Below are 13,712 nucleotides of genomic sequence, written 5' to 3'. Positions count from 1 at the left end.
AAACTCCATTTTTAAGGGGTTTCCATTAGATTCATATCCCTTTATGTGTAATTAAGGGCTTATGGAAGTGGCAGATGACTTTCAAAATTTAAACAGGATGTGTCTGACCACATCACAAACACGCACAATGGCAATTAGGGGTGGGTGCAGTTTGATTTCCCCCTGGTCTTTGCCATCTGTGTTTGTCATAGGCAACATGATTTAAAGGGGTGCATAAAAACGTTTATTTTGCTTAAAACTTGGCTTTTTGTCCATGCTAATGTAGAGGAAATCAAACAAAACATGTACTAGCTGATATTCTACCCCAAAGGTATAACAAGCAAGTGCAGACTATAATATATATGGGGATAATCTACTGGGTGCTAAAACAGCAAAACAATACATATACACCTACAAAAAAACACTGTACCCAGATATAATACAATCACAAATGAATTTTTATTGATAACAAAGACAAATAAAAATTATATCATAAAAACACAGACTGAATCAGAACGGATGATAACAAAAAAACATGGGTAAAGTGCATATACTAAAGTGCCGGCATATAGTATAGATGTGCAAAAATGCAAGTGCTGTAAGTATTACAAGTAAGGTGCCTGGCACAATAAATAAATAGGGTCTACATGTTCAGCGAGGGTTCATTATAGTAAACAACACGTCCCAAAAGACCATGAACCAATGTCACAGAAAGCCCTATCACTGAAACATTACCTGATCTGTATGTTCATACAATACCCATGAGATGCGCCCCGACGCGCGTTTCGGCAACACGCCTTTATCGAGGGGTGGCGCCATATTGCTAGATCTGATCTTTTATATCCCCTATTCCTGGCTCTAACCAATGAAAAACTCCATTCCAATAATGATAATAGCAATCACCTGCATGTATCGGCGGCGCATGTTCACAGGGCCATCCGTCTCAAACACTTCCGGGTCCGAGCACACGTGACCCACGCCAAGCGTGATCACGTGGGGTTGCTCCGAGCCGCAAGTGGTGTCGGGAAAGACCTCGCACATGCGCACACATGCGGACAACATAAAGGAATGCATGAGTGTCATTAGTATATGAAAGAGAATTTTTTAGCATTTTGTATATTTTGGCACTATTCACATTGTATTGTTGTGACATGCGGTTTTTATGCGTTTTATTTAAATTCCACACTGGGCACTTTTATAATGATTCAACACATATTTGTACATTTTATTTCACTATCATTTCTTTGTAAATATATCACTTATCCAACACTAGCATTTTTTGTGCCCATGGCACATCATACACAATTTTTGTGAGCATATTTTGCACATGTATTATGTATTAATTAGTGTATATTATATATTGAACTATGTGGCAGTTTTTTGTTTCTATTAATTATTTTGGGGGACTTTAATTTAGTTTACAGCTGACTGGATAGTAACCATTTTGGAGGACCATAATGTAGTTTACAGCCGATGAGATAGTACGCTCTTTCATATACTAATGACACTCATGCATTCCTTTATGTTGTCCGCATGTGTGCGCATGTGCGAGGTCTTTCCCGACACCACTTGCGGCTCGGAGCAACCCCACGTGATCACGCTTGGCGTGGGTCACGTGTGCTCGGACCCGGAAGTGTTTGAGACGGATGGCCCTGTGAACATGCGCCGCCGATACATGCAGGTGATTGCTATTATCATTATTGGAATGGAGTTTTTCATTGGTTAGAGCCAGGAATAGGGGATATAAAAGATCAGATCTAGCAATATGGCGCCACCCCTCGATAAAGGCGTGTTGCCGAAACGCGCGTCGGGGCGCATCTCATGGGTATTGTATGAACATACAGATCAGGTAATGTTTCAGTGATAGGGCTTTCTGTGACATTGGTTCATGGTCTTTTGGGACGTGTTGTTTACTATAATGAACCCTCGCTGAACATGTAGACCCTATTTATTTATTGTGCCAGGCACCTTACTTGTAATACTTACAGCACTTGCATTTTTGCACATCTATACTATATGCCGGCACTTTAGTATATGCACTTTACCCATGTTTTTTTGTTATCATCCGTTCTGATTCAGTCTGTGTTTTTATGATATAATTTTTATTTGTCTTTGTTATCAATAAAAATTCATTTGTGATTGTATTATATCTGGGTACAGTGTTTTTTTGTAGGTGTATAATGTAGAGGAAAGAAGGTTTCCATGTTTTTTTTCCACTTTACATAGAAGTTATATTGTGTTTGGAGTATATTGTTGATAGGCTCTGATAGTGGTGTAATACTGCGACTTGGGCAAGTTAGATGCACCCAGGCATCCTTCCACTGCTGTTCCAGTTGCATTCCAGAGGTGAGTGCATCAATTTCTGAGGTGTCATTGTGGACTTGGTGACCTCCAAGTAGTCTAATTTAGGTTTCCAAGAAACAAGCATTTTTCTTTAACCTCTTAACGACGCATGACGAGTATACCCGTCATGCGGCCGTTAAGAGTAAACAGAGAGGGCTCCCGGCGTGAGCCCTCTCTGCAGCGCTCGGTCCCCGGTTGCTAAGTGCAGCCAGGGACCGCGGCCGGCTAATTAACTATTCAAATGCCGCTGTCAAAGATGACAGCTGCATTTGAATAGCAGCTGTGCCCCCTCTCCCTGGTGTCCAGTGGGGGTTCTCCCCCCCGCGATGGGATCGCGGAGGGGAGATCCGTTCTAATGAGCCGGCCGGGGCTCAGCGTCGGAATGACGCTGATCCCGGCTCGGCAATCTATTCAGATGGTCTGCAGCAGACCATTATAATAGAGCAATTGCGCATTTTTGGTCGCATCAAATCCAGAAAAAATGTAATATAAAGCGATCAAAAAGTCGCATATGCGTAATCAAGGTACCGATAGAAAGAACACATTATGGTGCAAAAAATTACACCTGACTCAGCCCCATAGACCAAAGGATAAAAGCGCTATAAGCCTGGGAATAGAGCGATTTTAAGGAACGTATATTTGTTAACAATGGTTTTAATTTTTTACAGGCCATCAGATACAATAAAAGTTATACATGTTATATATTGTTTTAATCGTAATGACTTGAGGAACATATATAACAACTAAGTTTTTCCATAGGACACACGGCGTAAAAATGAAGCCCCCCCAAAGAAAAGTAATTGCGTTTTTTTTTTTTTCAATTTGACTGCGCATATAATTTTTTTCTGGTTTTGCAGCATATTTTATGGAAAAATTCAGCCTGTCATTGCGAAGTACAATTAGTGACGCAAAAATAGGGGCTCATGTGGGTCTATAGGTGTAAAAAGTGCTATGGCCTTTTAAGCACATGGAGGAAAAAACGAAAACGCAAAAACAAAAGTTAGCACGGTCCTTAAAGGGTTAATGGGATTCGATATCCAATCGAATAATCAAATATTGCTGTCTGTTTTAATCGAATTTCGGGCTTTCGAATGTTTCACTACTCATTCACTACTCATACACATTCATAAAGAACTGGGCTGCAGGATTATGGTTAATGGTCCCTAAGCAAACTTTTGATCTGTACTCTTTGGGAATATTAGCATATACTGTACATCAGAAGGGTTAAAGAAGAAGTCCGGCTAAAATTGTTAATAAAGTTTTGCAATGCCCCCCAAAAGTTGTACAAATTACCAATATACACTTATTATGGGAAATGCTTATAAAGTGCTTTTTTTCCCTGCACTTACTACTCAAGACTTCACTTCCTGAATAAAATGGTAATGTCACGACCCAGAGCTGTGCGGGCTGTGGCTGCTGGAGAGGATGATGGCAGAGGGATGCTCAGTGCCCCTCCAGTGCCCTGTGTCTCTCTGCCATCATACTCTCCAGCAGCCACAGCCCGCGCAACCCTGGGAACCATTTTATCCAGGAAGTGAAGCCTTGATGCAATAGTAAGTGCAGTGAAAAAAACACATCGGGGAACATTTATCAATGTGTATTTTTTGGCGGAAAGGGGCCAGATGTGAATAAATTTATTCGCAAATGGCCGTTTTGCAAATAAAATATTTGCATCGGACCCCTTTCCACCCCGTATGCCAGGGGGGCAGGGAAGGGGTGTGAGAGGGCGGAACGGGGGGTGCGGACTCAGAGTCCACTTAATTCATCATTAATTTCGCTATAAAATAGTCAGGAAACCTACTCCAGCTCTGAGCTGGCATAGGTTTCCTGACACGCGCATGGGATTTATGTAGAGGCAGTCTGCCTCTACATAAATCTCCATACTGCCGGAGCTGCGAGGACATTTTTAAGTCCGGTGCAGAAAACGCCGGACTTAATAAATGTTCCCCATTGTGTGTATTTCCCATAATAAGTGTATATTGGTGATTTGTATTATTTTTGGGGGGCAATACAATACTTTTGCCGGACTTCTCCTTTAAAGGGATGTTCTGAGAAAGATAGTTTTCATGTATATGGCTGGGAAGGGGTGAACTGCCAAAATACAGTACTGTAATCTAACACGTGCAGCTGCCATGTTTAGCAAATTCACGTATCGCTGGAAAGCAAATTTATTGCCCGATTCACAGCAAATCGGACTTCGTCAGATTCGCTTTGCTCATGTCTAATTAGGACTTTCTCAAGCAGAAAGGTCCTAATGTTGGACTGAAACATTGCTATAATAGGAGAAATAAACACCTTTATTTGACTTCAATTGGAGTGCCACAGTGATTCTATTCGGATGGATATGTAGATAGATAGTTAGATAGATAGACAGATAGATATGATATAGATAGTGGATCTGTTACATCTTAGAAGCCATTAAGAAAATATTTAATATATTTAGATGCCTAAAGGTCGATGCAATGACCCCTGTCTGCCAGGAACAAGGAAGGTTATCAGGAGAGGATATCACATCTGCTGCTATGACTGCGCCCCATGTCCAGAAGGACATTTTACAAACAGTACAGGTAAAAATTTTATGGTTTATTTTTTCTTTACTTGAGTTCAATGGTGTATAAAAAAGCATTGACGAAGCCACACTCATCATTGACATGATCAATTGCTGCAGCTCAGTTCTCATAGGAGAGTAGATGCAGTAACTCGACATGGCCACTACACAATGTTTGGTACTTTACATTTTCTCTTGTACTTTACTGTGTACACCAGCGCCACAGCTGCAAACGGCTAACGTTAATCTCATAGTGATAACTTTTCTGGAGGATATTCGCAAAATGTACCACCTATTACCACCCCCAATCTTCCCACAAGACCCCTCGTTAATCCTTTCATTAACTTAATTAAACAAAAAAAACTTCTTCCTGAAGTAGTCAGGGTCTTCTTGTAGAAATAAAGGAAAAAATAAAATAAGGAGAGAGAGAAAAAGTTCACATACTTGGTGTCTGTACTCATTGCCATAGGGCAGGGGTGTCAAACTAAGGCCCTCCAGCTGTTACAAAGCTACAATTCCCATGATGCCTAGACAGCCAAAGCTTTATGTCCAGGCATGATGGGAATTGTAGTTTTGTAACAGCTGGAGGGCCTGAGTTTGACAACTCTGCCATAGGGTTTCCCGAGCAGAAGCAAGAGGTTTCAGCCAACTGTGCGACAGAACTTTCTGCTCCTGTTCGGGAAACCCAGTGGCAGTAAGCAAGCCAACATATTGGTTTTCAGTCCTTAGTGTCAGGATGGGGAGGTAAGGACAAGACAAGACAGTGGGCCCTGAGCCTTAACCCACCCACTGTCACTACCTACTTGTCTCAATCGGCAATAGGCAACCGCGGGCAACCACAAAGACGTTCCCTATACTGAATAAGTGTAACACAGAACAAGACAGACAGACAAACACAATGAAGGGAAGTCAACATGCCAACTCAGAACCAAACGGGCAACGCAGTACAAAATCTGAGATCAAACGGGTAGTCAAAGGTCAGGCGGAAGGTCAGGTACCAAGTCGAGCAAGCAGAGGAATTAGAAACGGGAATCGCAAGAGTAGACAGGGGGAGCTGGGATCAGGGTATGAACCTTAATAGCCAGCAGTGAGAGACTGGTCACTGCTTTCATTTATGAGGATCAAGAGCCCGGTCCGTATCCCCATTGGACCAGCACTCTGATCCTCAAGGTTCCGGACAGGCAGGGGCATGTGTCAATCAAACAACACTGCTCAGCTGCAGCAATCAAGGCTAGCAGTGAGCAGTGTAACTCCTGCATTGCCAGTAGGCTGAAAAGCAAGTGGGTGTGTCAGACAAAAATTTAAAACAGAGCCAGTTCACACCAGGCTCACTGCATATTCCTGACACCTACAGTAGAAAGTTTTACCGACACTTGCTGACATTATCATGAATTGTAGAATTTGATGCTTCACTAAAAGCTCCCTAATGTGATAAACCAACACTGTATAAATTCAGGAATGATGTTAACAAGGCCTACATCTGACAAAGTAATTACTGTACAGCTCACCAAGGACATGTTATGTGTGATGATGTAATTCACAATGATCAATGCCATATACCAAACTCAAAGTAGACACTATGAAAGGTAGTAGAAAATATTTCTGGTAGCAACCATAGTATCTAAAGCTTTCTAGCTGTACACTAAAGCCCTGTCACACATTTTAATTGTCTTCCTCGCGGGAATAGGGAGGAAATGAGATAATATGGAATTGGGTATGATTACTCCAGGTCTCTGCTGTTTCTGCAATATATTTTGAAATCTAAAAGTTTTTGTGTTATAACTTGTGTATATTTCAGTCTTTACTGGTCTTGACTCCAAAGTTGCTGACATTACAGATTGGATACACAACAAAAACTATGGGCATAAAGTCTGAATAATATCAAAGTTTATTTAACATGGTACATAACACAACATGATTAGGAATAGAAATTACATAAAAATTATATATATACTTCTAAAATAACCACTCAATGATAAAATTTACGTATATATAAAAAACCCCACATATAATGAATAGTTCGCCAAGTTATGAGTATGAAGACTTGTCTATTTACATGTCAGAGATGTGTAAACATAGCCACCATATTAGTACACGGACTATATGATTATCTGCAGACAATACAAATCTTCCATAATGTCTAAAACTCACCCATATTCACTATGTGGGTCACGACTGTCCCTACGATCGTTTCGCCAACACTGGCTTCCTCAGGAAACAACCCCTTCCCTATCCCCCTCTCCCTTATATATGGTGGACTCCTCATTGCTGTATTCACCTTCCGGGTTCGTCGGCGCGCCGGGCCGGAAGTCGAGGCCGCGTCACTTCCGGGTCAGCAGCTCACCCCACGTGCGCACGGCCGCGGAGTCTGATGTCACGGACATGCACACGGAGGGAATTGAGGCCACCCGGAAGCGACTCCAGCGTCAACAACCCGCCGGGCGCGCTCGCCCTTAAGCAGAGAAACAGCGATTTTAACCCTATATTCATTAAGACAACAGTGGACTGATAACGTGTTAAAGTATATATTTCTGACATGATAATAGTGTATAAATCGTGACTAAACCATACCAATTGAATAAATAAACTATGCATATGAATGAATATGTGTAATATATAATAAAAATCATATGTAAATATAATATACAAAATGTTGTGATTACATAATCAAGAATAAAAAGTGAAAGAAAAGTGTTAATATGTAATATGTAATTAATTTATTTAATAGAAAAAAATGTTCTTTAACACTATTCACATGATGCGTTTTTCAACACAGCACGCTTTTTTCACTTGTTGTGTTTTATATGTATTTAATTATGTTTTCTTGCCATCACAGTACTCATTTTATTAATATATCATTAACACTTTTCTTTCACTTTTTATTCTTGATTATGTAATCACAACATTTTGTATATTATATTTACATATGATTTTTATTATATATTACACATATTCATTCATAAGCATAGTTTATTTATTCAATTGGTATGGTTTAGTCACGATTTATACACTATTATCATGTCAGAGATATATACTTTAACACGTTATCAGTCCACTGTTGTCTTAGTGAATATAGGGTTAAAATCGCTGTTTCTCTGCTTAAGGGTGAGCGCGCCCGGCGGGTTGTTGACGCTGGAGTCGCTTCCGGGCGGCCTCAATTCCCTCCGTGTGCATGTCCGTGACGTCAGACGCCGCGACCGTGCGCACGTGGGGTGAGCTGCTGACCCGGAAGTGACGCGGCCTCGACTTCCGGCCCGGCGCGCCGACAAACCCGGAAGGTGAACATAGCAATGAGGAGTCCACCATATATAAGGGAGAGGGGGATAGGGAAGGGGGTGTTCCCTGAGGAAGCCAGTGTTGGCGAAACGATCGTAGGGACAGTCGTGACCCACATAGTGAATATGGGTAAGTTTTAGACATTATGGAAGATTTGTATTGTCTGCAGATAACTATATAGTCCGTGTACTAATATGGTGGCTATGTTTACACATCTCTGACATGTAAATAGACAAGTCTTCATACTCATAACTTGGCGAACTATTCATTTTATGTGTTTTTTATATATATGTAAATTTTATCATCGAGTGGTTATTTTAGAAGTATATATATAATTTTTATGTAATTTCTATTCCTAATCATGTTGTGTTATGTACCATGGTAAATAAACTTTGATATTATTCAGACTTTATGCCCATAGTTTTTGTTGTGTATCCATTCTGTTGGTGGGTCGTTCTGGTTGTTTGGTGGAGTGACGCCCGGGGTTGCGGTAAATTTCTGTGCCCTATACAGTTATACAAGGGTTATTGTGTGTTATCCACCAGTCATCCTTTTTGTGTATATTCATTACAGATTATAGTGAGATCCCCCCATAATATTTTTACTTATCTAAGATAGCAAAACAAATGAATATTCCTGTTTGCAGGTTTCTTAAAGTAACTCTGTACCCACAATCTGTCTCCTCAAACCACTTGTACCCTCGGATAGCTGCTTTTAACCCAAGACCTGTCCTGGGGTCCGTTCGGCAGGTGATGCAGTTATTGTCCTAAAAACAACTTTTAAACTTGCAGCCCTGTGTCAAACAGCCGTGGCTTAGAGTATCTGTGCCCTAACTTTGCACCGCCTCTCCATCCCTCCTCCCCACCCTCCTCATCATTAGGAATGCCACTGGCAGCATTTTTCCAATTCCTCAACAGTCAACAGGTGCCTTAACAAGCCAGCCCATGTGCCGTGTTCTCACAGGTGAGGAATAGGAGACAATCTGCCTGGAGTGTTCCTAATGATGAAGAGGGCGGGAGGAGGGATGGAGAGGTTGTGCCAGCCTAATGCATACACAAGCTAGGCCACGGCAGTTTGGCATGGGGCTGCAAGTTTAAAAGTTGATTTTTAGGACAGTAACTGCATCACCTGTCGAATGGACCCCAGGACAGATCTTGTATTAAAAGCAGCTATCTGAAGGTACAAGCAATTTGAGGGGGACAGATTGTGGGTACAGAGTCGCTTTAAAAACTCACTACTGTTCCTCTAAGTTTAATTTTGTAAAATGCTTAAATAGAATAAATAAAAAAAATCCCTATATAATATTTAACATTCTCTCCCAGACAGTGAGAATTGCCAGAGATGTCCTGATCATGAATGGCCCAATAAGTCAAAAGACAAATGTGTTATGAGATATTATGAGTTTCTATCCTATGAGACTGATGTTGTTGCTTTAGTCTTTTCCATCATCTCCATATTACTCTCTCTTATAACTTTATGTATAATTGGAATATTCACTTTATTCCGGAACATTCCCATTGTCAGAGCCAATAACCGGACCCTCAGCTTCATTCTCCTGAACTCTCTCGTGTTCAGCTTACTCTGTGTGTTTCTCTTCATCGGTCGCCCAGTGGATATAACCTGCATGCTGAGACAAATCTTCTATGGGGTCTTCTTCACAGTAGCCGTGTCTTCTGTCCTGGCCAAGACCATCATAGTCTGCATAGCATTCAAGGCCACCAGACCTGACAGTCCCTGGAGAAAGTGTGTGGGGGTTAAGCTTCCTTATACTGTAGTGTTGGTCTGTTCATCTATTCAGATCCTGAATGCAGTTATCTGGTTGTCACTGTCTCCTCCATATCAGGAGTATAACCTGGATTATCCTGGGAAGATCATCATTCAGTGTAATGAAGGGTCAGTCTTGGCCTTTTACCTCATGTTGGGTTATATGGGGTTTCTGGCAGCGGTGAGCTTTGTTCTGGCTTTCCTGGTGAGGACATTACCTGATATCTACAATGAAGCCAAGTACATCACCTTCAGCATGCTGGTGTTCTGCAGTGTCTGGATCTGTGCCATCCCGGCCTATCTGAGCAGTACAGGGAAACACATGGTCACTGTAGAGATATTCGCCATATTGGCTTCAGGGGGAGGAATATTGAGCTGCTTGTTTTTACCGAAATGTTACAATATCCTGATGGAGCCTGAAAAGAAGAGTAACGGAGAGAGGAAACAAAGATTTATTCCACATAAAAACTAATCAATATAAATACATTATGCCATGGCATATAGAACACCTCCATTTTCCTCTTCATGTTTAAAAGACCCTAGCACTTGCAATTTTTTTTCCTACAGACCTACATGAGCCCTTATTTTTTTGCAAACACAATTGTACTTTGCGACTACAGATTAAATTTTTCCATAAAATATGCTGCGAAACAAAAAAAGTATTTGCGTTATGAAATTGAAAAAAAAAATAATTCATTTTGGGATGTTGTCGTTACACCGTTTGACCTATGACAAAACTGGCATGTTATGTGTGTTACTCAAGTCAGTATTAGAGATGATCGAACATCGGAAATTGTTAGGTTCGATCAAACTCGAACCTTCGTCATTTTATTCCCGATGCCTTCCTGTTCCTTGGGGAAGGTGGAGCAAGCACGAGTACCGCCTGGACAACAGGGATACAGCCTATTACCTAGGTACCAGGTGGTACTCAGGCTTGTTCCATCTTCCCCACAGAACGAGAAGGCATCGGGAATCAAATTACGAAGGTCCCAGAAGGTTCGAGTTTGATCAAATCTAACAATTCCAGATGTTCGATCATCTCTAGACAGTATATTATTACAGTAGGCAATGTAAAAAAGGGTTTCCTAAAACATGGGGTCTCCAGGCATCTCTATGAAATGCATTATTCTGACCCCAAAGGTTTGAAAGTTTGCCCTATTGATCAGATTAATTCCAGTGTCAGCAATTGGTTTGACCAGTTGGTCAAACGAGAAATGTACTGGATCTACCGTTTGCAAACATTACAGCCCTTAGAATTGAATGAAGCAACAGAACTAGTTGTTTGAATCAACTGGTTCAACCATGCAATCCAATCGAGTAAGGGTACATAGGTTCCAGATCCCCATTAAGAATGTTGGATGGGAGGGGTTCGACATCAGTTCCATTTGTAGAATGTATTTCATATCATATTCAGACCCATGGGAATGCAATATTGTATTGGTTTTGATTTAAGCTTTTGTGCACACTAGACACATTTATTTGGTCACTGTATCAAAGATGACAGTCACCTTTTACTGCTGAGGGTTGTAAGAATTTTTTTGTGCCTTGCCTTACAGACTAGTGTATATGTGTGTACATTTATGCATTAGAGATGAGCGAATACGATTCGATTGAGTAGGTTTTTGATCGAATATTGCAGTATTCGAAAGATTTGAACAGTAGTGTGTCGAATACGCAGCAAACATTTGAAAGCCCCCCCCCCCCCCCCCATCGCACTTGGCGCCTTTTTAAAATCCAATCACTATGCAGGGAGGCCGTGAGGGACCCTGGGAGTAGGCACACAGCGTGAAAACCGTGTATACCCTCATTGGGTGGATGAACCCAGAGGATTATAATGAGGGCAATCTGGGCAACCGCCTGGGGCCCAGGACTCCAGGGGGCCCAGTGAGATTGCCTCCATTATAATCTCACGCCGCTGCCGCCTGCCATCGGATGGGTAAGCGTGAGTGCAGCACGCACCCCCTCCCCCCCCCCCCCCCCGTGACTCCGCCGTGGCCGCAGCCATGTTAAGCTTATCAGGTGCACTGAGGCTGCGTACGGCCTCATCGCACCGCTGCTGGTACATGTGCCACCCTGGCCCACCCACCTGTCAATCACTGCCAGCGCCGCGCTGTTCCCCTGGGTTCCATCTGCCGTGCTAGAGTAACATAGCAGGCCAGTTGCTCGCTGAACAGCATAGGAGCCGGACAGCCGCCTATGACTGCTGCACACAATCCAGCTGGTAAACAGGGGAAGGGGGAGCTGAACATGTGGAAAACTGGGGGACTGGATATGTGGAAAACAGGGGGAGCTGGACATGTGGAAAACTGGGGGAGCTGGACACGTGGAAAACAGGGAGCTGGACATGTGGAAAACAGGGGGAGTTGGACATGTGGAAAACTGGGGGAGCTGGACATGTGGAAAACCGGGGGAAGTGGACATGTGGAAAACAGGGGGAGTTGGACATGTGGAAAACAGGGGGACCTGGACACGTGGAAAACAGTGTGGGACATGGTGAAAACAGGGGGAGCTGGGCATGTGTAAAACAGGGGGAGCTTGACATGTTGAAAACAGTGTGGGGGCGGGGCAAGGGCCCATGCATTGTAAACTGCCCAGGGCCCATGGGATCCTTAATCCACCCCTGGCTGAACCACATGACCTCGAATCTTAAATAAAAGCCTCCCGCCTCTCGACCGCAGATGCGCTTTAAACCTAGTCAGGGAGAGTTCCTCAAGCAGGGAGAGATAGGTTTTACTAGCGTTTTGGCTAGGCAGGCTTACTACAGAACCTAAAAGTCCTTTTCAGGGCTCAATCCAGCGAAAAAGTAATCTCTGCATCCAAAGCACTTCTAAGTGCTAAGAAATAGATCACAGCATCAGCATCAGTTGTATTCATTTCAGTACCCTGTGTGTACAATTGACTTATAGTGTCCCTGGTTTAGCCCACTAAGGGCACGTTAACATTATACCTATTGTGCCAGTTACCCAGTTAAAGGCATGTGATACCTAGTGTGCCGGTTACCCAGTAAAAGGCACGTGATACCCACTAGTGTGCCAGTTACCCAGTAAAAGGCACGTGATACCCAGTGTGCCAGTTGCCCAGTAAAAGGCACGTGATACCTAGTGTGCCAGTTACCCAGTTAAAGGCACGTGATACCTAGTGTGCCAGTTGCACAGTTAAAGGCACGTGATACCTAGTGTGCCAGTTGCACAGTTAAAGGCACGTGATACCTAGTGTGCCAGTTGCACAGTTAAAGGCACGTGATACCTAGTGTGCCAGTTGCACAGTTAAAGGCATGTGATACCTAGTGTGCCAGTCGCCTAGTAAAAGGCAAGTGATACCTATTGTGCCAGTTGCCCATTAAAAGGCAAGTGATACCTAGTGTGCCAGTTGCCCATTAAAGGCAAGTGATACCTATTGTGCCAGTTGCCTAGTAAAAGTCAAGTGATACCTATTGTGCCAGTTGCCCATTAAAAGGCATGTGATACCCAGTGTGCCAGTTGCCCAGTAAAAGGCATGTGATACCCAGTGCAAGAAATACGAAGGAAATGTGTGAACATTGCCCTAAACGTTCGTAAAGCATTCACAAAGATTTTTCATTTGCAGCTGCGGAGAGTGGCATTATACTGTGACTTTGTGGTGTTGGGTGCACCCAGGCATGCTCCCCCTGATGTCATAGTTTCATTCCAGAGGTGTTGGCATTGTTTAGGGAGGTTTCATGAGGGACTTGGTGACCTCAAAGTGGTCGAATTTGGATTTCCAAGTGCCTCGAATATTTTTCCCATAGACTATAATGGGATCGAATATTCGTTTGAATAGACGA

The 13,712-nt window shown here is 42.7% G+C and overlaps 1 protein-coding gene across 1 annotated transcript; it reads left to right on the top strand.

The window, feature by feature from the left end:
- The first annotated feature begins 5,768 nt into the window (after positions 1-5,768).
- On the top strand, positions 5,769-10,382 carry LOC138796482 (vomeronasal type-2 receptor 26-like). The gene is made up of 2 exons (XM_069976088.1): positions 5,769-5,935; positions 9,671-10,382. The coding sequence occupies exons 1-2, from the start codon at positions 5,769-5,771 to the stop codon at positions 10,380-10,382; spliced, it is 879 nt and encodes a 292-aa protein (XP_069832189.1).
- The last annotated feature ends 3,330 nt before the right edge of the window (positions 10,383-13,712 follow it).

Source organism: Dendropsophus ebraccatus, chromosome 7 (assembly GCF_027789765.1).
Source record: "Dendropsophus ebraccatus isolate aDenEbr1 chromosome 7, aDenEbr1.pat, whole genome shotgun sequence".
In the NCBI taxonomy this organism is placed as follows: domain Eukaryota; kingdom Metazoa; phylum Chordata; class Amphibia; order Anura; family Hylidae; genus Dendropsophus; species Dendropsophus ebraccatus.
The sequence above is the reverse complement of the archived record's forward strand: the minus strand, read 5'-3'. Positions and strand labels throughout refer to the sequence as shown.